The sequence below is a fragment of the Bison bison genome, unplaced genomic scaffold, assembly GCF_000754665.1.
Source record: "Bison bison bison isolate TAMUID 2011002044 unplaced genomic scaffold, Bison_UMD1.0 scf7180017864180, whole genome shotgun sequence".
Classification (NCBI taxonomy): Eukaryota; Metazoa; Chordata; class Mammalia; order Artiodactyla; family Bovidae; genus Bison; species Bison bison.
Window position 1 is genome coordinate 4,782,851 of NW_011494752.1, and position 14,495 is coordinate 4,797,345.

The window sequence follows — 14,495 nt, forward strand, 5'->3', positions numbered from 1 at the left end:
CTGGGATTCTCCAGGCAAGAACACTGGAGTGGGTTGCCATTTCCTTCTTCAATGCATGAAAGGGAAAAGGGAAAGTGACACGACTCTTAGCGACCCCATGGACTGCAGCCTACTGGACTAATATTGACCAAATATTAATACTTACTAAATCAAGGAATTATACTTGTATTTTATATGAATTCTCTTAATTCTCATGATAAATATTACTACCCCTGTTTTATAGTTGAGGACTGGATTGGAGAGGTTAAATGACTGTCTTAGGTTCCACAGCCAGGAAGGGGAGGAGCTGGGAGGTCAACCCCCGTTGCCACCAGGCCAGGGTATTGCGCATGTCCTTGGGGCGTGCCTGCCTTAGGTGTGGGGGTCTGGAGTGAATTTCCTGGGCCCATCTTTCTCAGTGGAACTCTCCAGCCTCCTGGTTCGGAACGTCAACTATGAGATCCCCTCCCTGAAGAAGCAGATCACCAAGTGCCAGCAGCTGCAGCAAGAATACAGCCGCAAGGAGGAAGAGGGCCAGGCGGGGGCTGCCGAGATGAAGGAGCAGTTCTACCACTCGTGCAAGCAGTACGGCATCACGGTGAGCAGCCCAGGTTTCCTGCGGGGGACTCATGCCTGGGGCCTCTGTCTGTCTTCCTGGGCCCAGTGCCTTTGCTTCTGTGGGGGCTTTCCTTTTCTGCTGGTTGGGCCCTTCTTGGGCCAGTTTCTTGCCCATCTTTAATCTTCAGGCATTGTCTTTAATACGCTGGACTCCACTACCCACCACTTCTGTCTAAGCCCACCTCGTGGATCCTCTCTAGGGGGACAATGTCCGAAGAGAACTGCTGGCCCTGGTGAAGGACCTACCAAGTCAGCTGGCCGAGATCGGGGCGGCGGCCCAGACCCTGGGCGAAGCCATTGACCTGTACCAGGCCTGTGTGGGGTTTGTGTGTGAAAGGTATTGAGGGCCCTGGCTTCTCCCCTGTGGAGGAGGGGCGGGGACCATCGAGCTGCTTCCCCGGCTGTGCTCTCTTCTCCACTTGTGCTCTCCCCACGTGACACTTGAGTGCCAGGCCCAGCGGTGGGCCTGGCCTCACAAGGGGCAGCAGGAGGGTCAGCGGCACGCTCCATTGCAGCCCCACAGAGCAGGTGCTGCCGATGCTGCGGTTTGTGCAGACGCGGGGGAACTGCACGGTGTACGAGTGGAGGACGGGCACGGAGCCCTCAGCAGTGGAGAGGCCACACCTCGAGGAGCCCCCTGAGCAGGTGGAAGAAGACGCGGTAAGACAGGCCGAGTGAGAGCCGCTTCTTCCCCTCGTACACGGGTCAATCCTCCCCCGTCCCCTTTGAACTCAGAGTCCAGAGGGAAGAAAGGGGTGTTCCTGTGAGAGAGACTGTAGGTGGAAGGGCCCAGAAGGCCCTACTCCTTCGTTTTTCTGGCTTTCTTGAGACCACAGGGTAGACGAGTGCTGAAGAGGCCCAGGAGGCTGGTCAGCTTTGAACTGGGAACCCTTCAGTCCCCTGAGCTCTCTGAAGACAGACTCTCCTTTGGGAAGCTTGGAGGCCATTATGTTTGAACAGTGTGCTGGTGCTCCCTACTGAGACCTAGAAGAACTTGGCAGGCCCCTTTTTCTCACCCATCTTCTTTGAGCTAACACTTTTTTTCCCTTCTAGATTGACTGGGGTGACTTTGGGGTGGAGGTGGCTTCTGAAGGGGCTGACTCTGGCATCTCTGCCCAGACTGCTGGAATTGACTGGGGCATCTCCCTGGAATCGGATTCAAAGGTTGGGATGCTCTCTCAGTCCATCTCTCTTGAGGACTTTCTGTGACTGCTGTTTTGGTGATAAGAAACATGTTGGGAATTTTCTAGTGGTCCAGTGGTTAAGACTCCACGCTTCCACTGCAAGGGGCAAGGGTTCAATCCCTGGTCAGGGAACTGAGATCCTGGGTGCCTTTCAGTGTGGCCAAAGGGAAAAAAAAGTTTTCTCTCTTTCTCTTCAAAGACATCACTTGAAGTTCACAGCTCTTGGACCACATATAGTTTGGGAGGAGGCAGTTTCCAAAGTGACATGTCAGAGTTTTGACCTCTTTCTCTTGGTGTTTGGGGCAGGTGTGGGGTATAGGCAGGTGGTACCTATATGCATGAGCCCCACTGCCATCTTTGCCACCTCCATCAGGGCTGCAGGTTCTTCATACAGTTGAAATGTGCCATCATTGGGCTTATTGAGGGCTTTAGTTTATCCTGGCTCCCTTTGCTGGGGAAAGTTCTCCCAACACTGCAGGGGTTCTTTGCTCTCCACTCAGGAAGCTGGGGGTGATGAGATAGACTGGGGAGACGATGCCACTGCTCTGCAGATCACTGTGCTGGAAGCCGGAACCCAGGGTGAGTGCGTCGCTCCCTGAAACCCTGGCAGAGGGTACCCCTGTGTCTCTAGAAGCAAAGAAAAAGTACGCTGCCAAGACTGCGCTTCTCATACAGTTACCTGTTTTTTTTGTTTTTTTTTTTTCAAAATCTTGTTGATGATGTGAGTGTAGTGGATAGAGAAGAGTTCTTAAAATGAAGCCTAGAAACTCTCAATGCTTTGGATATCGAATGTGGGTCAGCCTTTGCCTGGGATGTTCCGAGAGGGCTAACAGCCTCTGAAGCCTGACCTGGCCCCAGAGGCTGTGACCGTGATCTGAGCCACTAGAGGGCAGTGCAGGATGAGACTTGATGCCCACCAAAGGGAAGGCGCGCTTGGTTCTTTGGAACTCAGCTCTGTGGTCCTCCTCACAGACTGCAGTTGGCTCTTGGTGCCTGATTAGGGCTGCGACAAATGGGAAAGGGTGACCCTTCCTTCTTGGGTTGGAACAGGAAGTGGCTTTAGTGTAGTGTCTGTGTCCGTATTAATGCACCAGGACTTCTCAAACCAATGGTCTTCTCTAGTCTTTAGCCACTTTATCACTTCTCTCTCTTCCTGGCAGCTCCCGAAGGTGTTGCCAGGGGCCCGGATGCTCTGACACTTCTTGAATACCCTGAGACCCGGAATCAGTTCATTGATGAGCTTATGGAGGTACTTCTGTCTCTGGATGATGTGCGGGGAGGCCCGGCACCGGCGTAGGTGGTATTGCTCTAGACACCTGACCTGACCCTCCTGTTTCTGTGAAGGATGCAGAGCGCTTTCAGTGTTCCAGAGCAGGGGCACTCCCATTCACTCTGGAGCATTAGGATGCTTCCCATTCATTCCATTCAATGGACTTCCCCGGTGGTTCAGTGATAAAGAACCCGCCTGCCATGCAGGAGCCGCAGGAGACACGGGTTTGATCCCTGAGTCAGGAAGATCCCTTGGAGGAGGGCATGACAACCCACTCCAGTATTCTTGCCCGGAGAATCCCATGGACAGAGGAGCCTGGCTGCAGCCCACAGGGTCGCAGAGTTGGACACAACGGAAGCGACTGAGCACATCTTCACTCAACAGTGTTTATCATGTTTATCATCCTTCCTAAATCCCTGGCACTGTCTGAGGAGACGGAGCAGAAAACAAGGCAGAATCCTTGACCTCGTGGAGCTTGTGGTCTAGTGGGGAACACAGGCAGGAAACAAGGCACGCAAGAGAAATACGCAGCACGTTAGGTGTTAACACAGTGCCATGGAGAAGGAGAGCTGGAAAGGGAGATGGGGCTGCGGGAAGGCCTGTTTTTATGATAGTGGTCAAGAAGGCCTTGTTGCAAAGGTGAGCAGTAAGTCAAAACCTGCAGAGAGAGCCACCCCACGTCTGGCAGAAGAGCCTTCCAGGCAGGGGGAGCCACACAGAAGCTTGGAGGCAGAAGTGTCCTGCATTCGTGATGAACAAGGAGGCCGAGCAGGGGAGCTGGGGGAGTAGAAGAGCTCAGAGAGCGGAAGGGAACTGGGAGCTGCTGGGGCTTTGGAGCAGTTTGTGTCTCGTCATCCCTGTGGCTGAGGTGTCTGGCAGCCTACAGTAAGAAGCTGGTGTTCTTGGACCTTCTTTGTGGTACTGGGAAGCTGGGGCCTGCCTTTGTTAATTTCTGAGTCTGTCCACTCAGGCCTGCTGGCAGGGGAGGGCCTCATGGAAGGTCTTGTCCTCACCAGTCTAGTTCAGGTTTCCATGGGTGGATAAAAGTGACAAGATACGTGACTGGTTCTCAGATTCTGCCGCCTTTTCTTAATCTAGGGCTTCTCAAACATGGATTCCTGTTCCCTGAATCTCATTTTTCCCATGAAAATACCTTCATTCAGCAGAGAGAACCCCTTGAATCTCTGCTTCATAGTTATCTGATCCATAGCCTGGGAGGAGGAGCGGGTGGTCCTGGGTTAGGTAAGGCCTGAGGCAGCAATGAGGGGCTGAAAGGTGATGGTGGAGGCTGCCCCAAACTCCCGCCTTACAGTTGGTGAGTTTCTAGCAATAGAAATGCTCAGAGGAAATAACTGCTCCTCTGCTGTTCAGTCACTAGGTGCGTTAGTCGCTCAGTCGTGTCTGACTCTTTGTGACCCCATGGACTGTAGCCCACCAGGCTCCTCTGTCCATGGAATTCTCGAGGCGAGAATACTGGAATGGGTTGCCATTCCCTTCTCCAGGTGATCTTCCTGCCTAGGGATTGAACGTGGGTCTCCTGCATTGCAGGCAGACTCTTTACAGTCTGAGCCACTGTTCATTTGCTAAGTCGTGTCCAGTTCTATACGACACCATGGACTATACCACACCAGGCAGTCCCCTACTGTGCCTCCTCCAGAATCCAACCCTTACCTTATTCTTTATTTTGAGCAGGCTGAGGGCCTAGCTTCCGAGTTCTTTTCTCAGTTTGAACCAAATCCTCTTTTGTCCTCAGCTCGAAATCTTCTTGTCCCAGAGAGCAGTGGAGATGAGTGAGGAGGCAGACATCCTGTCTGTGAGCCAGTTCCAGCTGGCTCCAGCCATCCTGCAGGGCCAGACCAAGGCAAAGATGGTCGCCATGGTGTCGGCACTGCAGGATCTGATTGGCCGGCTCACCAGTCTTCGAATGCAGCACCTGTTTATGATCCTGGCCTCACCAAGGTCTGGCTTTCCCCTTGATGTTGGGCTATTCCAGGGCATGTTGCAGGGCGCTGCCATCTTGGGCGGCCCTGCCTCCTTGTTTCCTCCTCTCTGTGACCCCTTGGACCTCATCCCTGCCTCCCATAACTGCACCACCCCAACTGGGGTTGGGGGTTCTCTTTGGGGCAAGATGGGGTGGCTTGAAATATGCGGGCAGAATCTGCGTCCTGGGTAGGATGGGGAAGTGGGAGTGGCATTCCATACAAGGAAGGACTGATGGATGTGAAGGCTGAGCGGCCAACAGAGACTGAGCCTCCCCTGTTCTAGCAGTTGGATGGGGACACCCAGGCTGCCCAGAGACACCGAACACTTATGTGAATGCCCTGCCCAGGTATGTGGACCGAGTGACTGAGCTCCTCCAGCAGAAGCTGAAGCAGTCCCAGCTGCTGGCTTTGAAGAAAGAACTGATGGTGCAGAAGCAACAGGAAGCCCTCCAGGAGCAGGCGGTTCTGGAGCCCAAGCTGGATCTGCTGCTGGAGAAGACAAAGGAGCTGCAGAAGCTGGTGAGAGCAGAGAGGCGAACCTGCCCAATTTCCGCAGAGCGAGGCCCCTTTGCCTTCTGCCTCCTGCCCACCCGGTATCACTGTCTTTCAGATTGAAGCTGACATTTCCAAGAGGTACAATGGGCGCCCCGTGAACCTGATGGGAACCTCTCTGTGACCTACTACCGTTGTTCCTGCCCATCTTCTCAGCGTTCAGGATGGAGGAGGGACAGCGCGGGGCCCTTCCTGGTGAGAGACTAAGCCGACTGGAGGATGGAAGGCCCCATGATGGAACTGTCACCCGGATGGTGATCTCAGCACTCTGTACTCTCTGCAGGAGGCTGTCTTGATGGTCCTGTGGCCCCTCAGCCTCAAGTCACAGCTTCTGCTCCTCCTTGTTAATGTAGTTGGACTTTAATAAAAGAGAGATTCTTGTTTCCCTACTGACAGTGCCCGTCTCTGGGCCTGGGGTTGAGGCTGTGTACCCATTTGCATGGGGTTCTTGATCCTGTGAGGTACCAGGTTGGGGACTTTTTCCTCTTTGCCTCTGGTGGCAGGGAGGCCTCACAGATTAATATCTACAAACAATTCAGCAAGGGGCTCTGGGGTAGCTGAGTCAGCCGGGGCCCTTTCTCTCCACGGCCAGGCCCAGACTGCCCCACTCAGGCCAGAAGCCCAAGGGGAGCAGTCAAGTGGCAGCCTCGTTGGAGCCAGCAAAGCTGTATTTTCCTTTTAATCACAGCTTACCTCCAGGCAGAGGGAAAATGCGGTTTGGGAAGGAAGGGTCTGGTCAACAAGGTGGAGACAGGAGCTGTCACCTTTGCTAGCTGCCTGCCCACTTCCCACCCATAACTGCCTGCTCTGTGATTGGGTACAGCCCACACTAGGCCAGCACCCCTCTCCCCGGCCACCTACCCATCCCCATTTCCCAGGAAGGTAGGGGTTGGGGGTGGCCAGCAATTCGATTTTAATTTCATAGCAGAGCAGTTGATTCATGGCTCTTTGTCGCTGGCGTTGACTCCCGTAATGACTTTCCATCAAAATGAAAAGTGGAGTGACACCACTCATTATTCCTGCTGCTTGTTATCTCAGTTCTGGGGAGGGCCGCCCCCTCCCTGCTGCCTTTCAGCCGTCCTGGACAGTGAGTGATGGCCCCTATTAATCACCGACCCCGCGGACTCCGGCGGACACACGCTATCCAGAGGAGAGAGAGATAAGGCCGCATGAACTGCTCGAAGCCGCTCCTATCAATTAATGTCAGCCCATCGCTTCCCCCCAATCTTTGCCTGTTCACCTCCTTTTGGGGGGATTGGAAGTCTAGGAATTGAAAAAGGAAAGACATTGGTGTGGAATGTCCAGGTACAACTGTCCTTGGAATAGAAGGGCTTTGGGGCCTGAGCGGCGTGTCCCACCCTCAGGCACTGTGAAGCCTCGGCTGGGGAGCGGCCTGCGGCTCTGGGGTCTTTTCTCTCTGAGAGAATGTCGGCTACCTCCTGCCCCACCTGCTGGCTGCCGGCTCCCCTGGCCTTCTGACCTAGCCCTTGCGGCGGCCATCAGCTCACTGAGGCATGCTACCCTTGCCCACTAATGTCCCTCATCCAGTCACCAGCTGTTACACAGGCTCTTTGCTCACAGGCACTGGGCTTTGGGGAGAACCCTGTGGGCATGTGACCACGGCAGGCTAGGTTCAGGCCTGCTAAGCTCTTGCTCCTGCCCTCGGGAGCACCTCACTGGCCTTCTCCACCCTGCACGGGGCCAATAGGGGATGTTGGAGGTGCTGTTTGGCTGCAGGAGACAAGAAGTGGGTTTGATAGGTTTTCTCAGCAGATTTTGGTCACCTTGGTAAGCAGTGTGGCTAAGGGACTTCTCTCAGGGGGTATCGGGCCCATTTCATTGCTTATCTGGTGAAATCAAGGCCCATCTAGCTGTAGGTTCCTGTAACTGATTTCTTAAAAGAACCATAACGTTGGGTTTGTTCTCCAGAGCCTTCAGCCCCATTTGCCTGTGCTCTGTGCTTTGCTTCCCGGGTCCTGCTTTCCCCAACCACCCAATGGCATTGAAGAGCCCGCCTGGCTGTTTGACCCCGCAGAAGGCAACTCTGTGTCTTTCCAACCTGCTCCCAGATTTCCCAGAGCATCATTCTGATTGCATTTAGCTTCTTGCCTGTTCATCTCAGAGGTGGTTGTGAGGATTAAATGAGTTAACATCTGCAGAGCTCTTAAAACAGTGCCTGGCACAGCTTATGTGCTCGCTGGACATATGTGAGCTCTTATTTTGGGTTTGTGAAACAATGTTAAGGATGCTTCCTCCTGTCCTAACTTCCTTCTTTGAAGCGGGGGTGGGGGTGTGGGGGGGTGGGGAAGAGGCTCCTTGGGGAGCTTGAAGACCAAGTTCTGAGCAGTCAGGTTTCTGGAACTCCCAAAACAACATTCAGGGGGAGAGAGGAGATGGGCCCAGATTACACTTAAAATCCTTCGTTGGATGAGAATTGTATTGCCAAGAGCACTCTACTTTTATGTTTGCTTTTGCACCACCTCTTTCCAGAGAAGATTTAAGGTGCTCACTGCTTAGCTAAGACATGTCATTACTTGCTTCAGATAAGGAAAGTATCACCTTTCCAAAATCCTTTCACCCAGGCAAATCCAGGCATTGTCAAGCCCACTTACCATGACACTGTTCAGATGAAGCCTTTCTTCCTGCATAGACTGTCCTTTCCAAGTCTGGTTCTCAAAGTGTAGGATCTCCTTTGCACTGCAGCCCATGATGGCCAGCCATGAAGGTGGGTTAAGTAGAGTGCTAATGATTGCTCCTCTGGGTTCCGGCCGCTCAGCTAAGGGCTTGACAGGGAGATGGGTCCTATACCTCCAGAACGACTGTCCCAGGGCCTGTGTGGGGCAGGGGTTATCTGTATTATTGAGACCAAAATCTCACTCCTCTGAGTATGATCTGCTCCAGAGGACTGGCCCGGAGCAGAGGACCAAAGAAAAAGCAGACCCCAGGCCCTAGGGGAGCAGGAGCTAATTCTGCCTGGTTGTGTCTGTTAATTCCTTGTTAATTCCCCAGGTGTTCCTTACAGTTTCTCCCCTAGAAGCGTGGATCCTGCAGCTCTCCCTGCTTTTTCATTTACACTTGCCTGTCCTGTTACTAAGTTCTCCCCCCGCACCCTACCCCTGCCTGGGCCACCACCAGATCTTAGTTCCCCGACCAGGGTCTTGGCCCTCAGCAGTGAAAGCACAGAGTCCTAACCCCTGCACCGCCAGGGAATTCCCGCTTCATCTTTTAATTGCCATTTGTTTATTTCCTGTCCCCACTACTCCAAACACATACATGAATGCGCGCACACAGTCTAATAACAGTAACAGTGGTGATTGGCATCTTCTGTAGAGCTAGACTGTCCAGGTAAAATCCCAGCTCCACTCTTGCCACCTTTGTGGTCTTGGGTGAGTCCCTGGACCTCTCTGCACCTCATTTTTTACCAGTGAAAGGAGGACAAAGGAAGACAACCTCGGGGTAGGTAGCTATGGTGAGTATGGGCGGCACCCAGAGGGTACCTGGTGCAGAAAGACCGCTGGCAGCTTGTGAGGCGTGGTGGATGCAACCATCCTGGACTTAGGTTAGAAACTTCCGTTCGGGTCCCGGTTCCATATGTCCTGGATATTCCAACACATCCCAAACCACCCCCATCAGCATCTGCATCCCACCCTGCGTCCCTCTCTTATCTCCTATCTCTGTTCTATCAACAGGCTCTCGGCTCTGCCTGTTCACCTCCAATCCACCTTTTCCGTGTGCTTTGTTGACCTAATCATTTCCCTGCTTAGAAACTCGGATGCTCCCTCAGCTCCCCCGATTCCCAGTGTCACAGGGCAGCCCTTGACACCTATGTCCACCTGCCTTCCCAGGCTGGGTATCCACTGAAGACACCAAACCCATATATGTCCCCAGACCCCTTCTGGGGTCCTTTTAGCCCTCCTCTTAGACCCAGCTGATGAGACCCACACTCGTTTCCAGTTCCCAAGCAGAATGAGTCCCCCTCTCCTCAGCAGCATCCCTGACACTGTCTGCAGATGTCCTGAACTCAGGGAGCATCTCTCGACTACGTGACTGCCTTCCCATGGGCTGAGCCCCAAAGGGAACTGCTTAAGAGCAGGGGCTGACTCGCTCATTTTTGCCTCCTTCCCTTTTGTGCCCTTCCCTTTGGAATCTTATGGGCTTCCCTGGTGGCTCAGATAGTAAAATATCTGCCTGCAGTACAGGAGACCTGGGTTCGATTCCTGGGGCAGAAAGATCCCCTGGAGGAGAAAATGGCAACCTACTCCAAGATTTTTGCCTGGAAAATCCCGTAGACAGAGGAGCCTGCAGGCTGCAGACCATGGGGTCATAAACAGCTGGACACAACTGAATGAGGACGCACACTTAGGAATCTCAAACCTAACTTCTCTGAACTTCAGTTGTCTTGGTGATCTCTCAGTTTACTCTGACTTCTAAAATGTCAGATCATTAATGACATTTTATGATTATATGACATGATTATATGACTTTTATGATTATATGACATTTTATGACGTGTTATGATCACATGGTACACAATTAAGTAAAAAAAAAGAGTCCCATAAAGAAGTTTGGGAGGAAATTGGGTTTAATTAGGCTTTTAAAAATGAACCAATGGTCAGATTAAGTCTGATCCACAGTTGTCTAGTGACAGTATCTGCCCTGAGGATCTTCTGGGTTGGTCTGTCCTATCCCTGTTTGGTTGAGGACTCTTCCAGAGAAGAGGGCTGCTATTCAACCTCTTGGAGGTTTCATGGCTTCATTGACCCAGGTCTGCTGCTGCTTACTGAATGCTGCCCACATGCTGGGTTCTGAACAAGCTGATCTGCACCCCAAGTAATCAGGCCCCGGGCTCCGCTCCCAGGTTCCTAGCAAACTGGGGGGGCGGGTATGGGGGCGCAGCAGGAGGGTGTTGAGCCTGCTTCAGGGCAAAGAAGCCTGGGATGCCAGCTGACCCTGACGAAGATCTCTGTGTCCTCCAGGTGCCCTTCCTCTAGGTGGTGAGCAGGGCCCTTCTGGGTACATGGGCCCTGAGTAAACTCATACCTGTCCTGCCTGCCACCCTTCTCTCCTCCCCCAGGCTCCAAAGAAAACCAGTGTGAATATTTAAACTTCTCCTGTGTGTCTAATAAAAAGTTCTGCACTATTTAACGCCCCAGCTATCCATTACTGTCGGGAGCTGCCCTCTCCCTTCCAGCCTTCCCCTCCCTCCCTCTTGCCCAAACCCTGCGCAGCGAAGCCATTTGTCAAAGCCCTCACCGCAGGCTGCGCTTGGCTGTGTCTGAAAGGACAAGCGCCCCGCAGGGGGAGGCAGGGATGAATAAAGGGGCTATGCAAATTGCTGCTTAATCTGCAGAGAAACACCCAGGCTTTGGGGAGACGCTCATTACTTCTTTTAACTGTGATTAACGGGCAAATTAAACCCGAGCCCTTAACTCTGTCCTGGCAGAGGACTCGAACGCAGAGCCCTGGGCCGTGCAGGTGGAGGGAGGCGCTGGTGTGTAGCTGCAGCCCCCAGGAGGCTGGGATCCAGAAGTCTGACCCTTAACCTGTGTCGTCGTTGCCACTGTGGAGTAGGAGGGAGGCGAGCCCCGAATTGGGTAGGTGGGCAGATCCAGTGCAACTTAACACATAGGGAAGGGAGCACTCCATGCCCTAAGAATGAGGGAGTGGCCCTGGATTGCTGCCTTCTGTTCCTCGACAACAAAAGTGTGAGCACTCTCGGGCTTCCCCTGCCAGGACCTACTGTTGGTGTGACCACAGCGCCTTTAGCCCCAAACCTGGGGCTGAAAATGTGTGTCCAGAAGTTCAACTCCAAAAATGACCTTGGGCCCAGGGACGTGGGAAGAGACAGAGAAGGAGAAGGAGGTCAGGGACTGTTTTTATGGGAGTAGAGCATGCTAAGTCACTTCAGTCGTACCTGAGTCTTTGCAACCCTGTGGACCATGGACGGTGGCCTTCCAGGCTCCTCTGTCCATGGGATTTCCCAGGCAAGAAGACTGGAGTGTGTTGCCCTGCCCTTCTCCAGGTGATCTTCCCAACCCAGGGATTCAACCACCATCTCATGTCTCCTGCACTGGCAGGCAGGTTCTTTACCACTAGGGCCACCGGGGAAGCCCCATTTATGGGAGTAGAGACCCTAGGAATAGTCTTGCTACAGGTTATACAGGTTATAAGCTTACAGAGTCCAGCACCCAAATCAGGGGTCAAAAGGTCCAAGGCAGCCCTCTCTGTTTCTTACCCCATCCGAGTGTGTGTGTTAAGATATCTGACCCAGCTCAGAACATATGATTTACCACTTTAACCCTTTTTGTGGGCACCATTCAGTGGTATTAAGTTCATTCACATTGCTGTACAACCATCCCCACCACTCATTCTGTCTGATTTTTGAGCCATCCTGGGTCACCTATAGAGCCAAAGACCAGCCACCTACAGTCACCTCTAATAGACAACAAGTGAGGCAGAACTGTAGGTGGAATAGTTTTGTTTGAAATGCAGAAACCTGGGTAAGGCCGCTGGTGCCTGGCATCCCAGGTGAGTGGAATGGAGGCCTCATGCTCCGGAGGGTGGAAATCCTGTAGGAATTCCCCGTTAGAGAAGGTCCCCTAAGCCTGAGTGAATAGGAGGTGAAAGATGACATACAATGGTGACGGACTGTCTGTCAAGCTGACGGGGCCGAGGAGAGACACGGCCCCGCATTTTATTTTGTCGTAGTCAAGTGGATCAGTAGGTCTGTCATAGAAACCAGGCCTGACAGCTCGCTCAGCGACTCAGCTCTCTTCTCTTGACTCCTGCAGCCCAGCTCCACCATCTATTAAAACATCCCGGGCTGTCAGGGATATTAAAAGGCTCTGTCACTCCTTCTTAAAACAGTCATAAATACAATCTGGACATGAGCATTTGGGCAGGAGCCCCAGTGCTGAATGGGAAGAGACAACAGCAGGGACGCCTACCTTCCTTGACAGCCAAGGCTCAAACAGGGAGCCCGGGATTCCTCTCCTTTTTCTCCCGAATGCAAGAATCAGGGCCGTCTCCAACATCTGCTGAGGCCTGGCATCTTGAAACAACTGTTGTCAAACATAGAATGTGGCCTTTGTTAGCATGACCACAGCCTCAGCTTATCTCTGGTGCCTGGCACACCCAAACGGCACCTGTTCTACATGTCTGCCTGCACACCTTCTTCCTAGGCCTCCCCACGTGGTGCAGTGTGGGGAGGAACCAGAAGGTCACGAGAGAGCCCCACATTCTTCTTCCTCCTGTCCCTCTTCTACTGTCCCTGCCCTGCGCGGCCTCATGACTGACCCACCTTGGAACAAGGGTCTTAGGCTGGAGGCTTCCCAGGCAGGCTCCCCAGAGTGCCAGATGGAACTTGTAATCGTGCCAATTGGAAAACCCCAGTCAGCCCGGAATCCTGAGTCTCTTCAAACGATGGGATCACAAATCTTCCTGCCTGGAAGCTTCCCGCTCTCAAAGAGGGCATTCCCTTCCTTTCTACATAAGTGTGCATGGCCTCAGGCTTCTTGCTAGGAGCTGGCCCCTCTTTTCAAGAACATCCTATTTGAGATGGAGGATGTTTCTCCAGCTCGCAGCTTGCAGCTCTGTGCCTCTATACCCAGGCAAATTCTGACTCTGGGCTCCATCTCTGTCTGTTGGTGTATGTTGTTACCAGATGCCTAGTTTACTGAAACATACAAAGGCCCTGTGTTGACATCAGGGCAGCACCCTGGACACTGGCCTCTTGAAATGTCCTGTCTTCTGCCCACCCGATGTTTGAAGGCTGGAATCACTTCCCATTCCAGTACTTCTAGTTAACTTTGGATATTTTTGTAAACTATGGACTGATTTGTGTGTGTGTGTGTTTATTTGTTTTCAAAGAAATTACCTTCTCAGCAGCTTTCCCCAAATATTTCATGTCAAGAAGTGTCAGACTTTTATCCTTCCTTTCTATAATATTTATTACATGCCTACCTTATTCAGTTGTCCAGCCCCAGAGGACAGGACTAGGTCTGTGTGTGGAGGTAAGAGGGAGGCAGGTTTCTGCCTAATATATGGAAGCCTTTTATGACAACTAAAGGTGCTCCACGGGGCACGGGTGAGATAGTCATCATCACCGAGGACCTTAGACTGGCACTGGGTCAGTATCTGGTGCGGACACTGCAGAGGATGGGAGATTGGTGGGATGATTCTGAGAGTCAATGGCCGGGGCACTTGGTATGTCTGGAAGCTGGACAAGGCCTAGCAGCTGTTCACCAGCTGCCTTCCATGTGGCCATCTTGCCATGTAATCCCAGATGGTCAGACCCCTCGCCCTCTAAGGTCACAGGGCCAGCGGCAGGGTAGTGGGCAAGCCCTTCTTTGCTCTGGTAGCCCCAGGCAGTGTCTGCAATGGCCTGGAAAAGGCAGTATGTAAGAGGTAGCGATGAGAAAGAGATCCCACCAGCTTCCTGGGTAGAGAAAGGCTCAGAGCTCTCTCTTCCGGCCCGCTTCCCTCCTCCTGGCTTCCACTCCTACTCCCCTCCAGCCACTGTCTGCCTTTCCACCTGCCTTGGCTTCTCCCTCCCTCTTTTGCTCTCCTAACCTCCTTCCCTCCTCCACAGCCTCCCTCATCTCCATGGCGATAAAAGGGGAGGTGTGGTGGGCTGTGCCCTGTATTTTGAGTCGCTCCATAATAGCCCCTTTCTCTGGAGACACAGGGGCTGCCTGTGGAACTAATCTCTCCCTGCCCATCAGCTCACAAAGGCCAGGGAAGCCCCTCCCTCAGCCTAGCCGCCCCGGTGACCCCGAGCTCGTTTCCGGTGCGCTTCCAGCCCTCCGGGGCCTGCAGCTGGGCCTCTCTCCTGGGATCCTGCACACAGGCAGGGTCACCCCGGCTGACCTCCCCCGAGGACAGGGGTCAAGCCCCCTCTGGGGTCTCCAA

At 53.1% G+C, this 14,495-nt stretch overlaps 1 protein-coding gene across 2 annotated transcripts in view; it reads left to right on the top strand.

Moving 5' to 3' along the window:
* Positions 1–5,975, top strand: part of CDK5RAP3 (CDK5 regulatory subunit associated protein 3) — an 11,158-nt gene extending 5,183 nt beyond the window's left edge. For both annotated transcript variants that reach the window (XM_010842720.1, XM_010842719.1), the window contains exons 6-14: positions 399–577; positions 798–934; positions 1,113–1,257; positions 1,651–1,761; positions 2,282–2,360; positions 2,942–3,030; positions 4,805–5,010; positions 5,381–5,552; positions 5,644–5,975. In XM_010842720.1, the coding sequence (XP_010841022.1) occupies positions 399–577; positions 798–934; positions 1,113–1,257; positions 1,651–1,761; positions 2,282–2,360; positions 2,942–3,030; positions 4,805–5,010; positions 5,381–5,552; positions 5,644–5,709 (1,184 nt within the window). In that variant the 3' untranslated portion in view covers positions 5,710–5,975. The remainder of the gene's footprint in view (positions 1–398; positions 578–797; positions 935–1,112; positions 1,258–1,650; positions 1,762–2,281; positions 2,361–2,941; positions 3,031–4,804; positions 5,011–5,380; positions 5,553–5,643) is intronic.
* Positions 5,976–14,495: the final 8,520 nt, after the last annotated feature.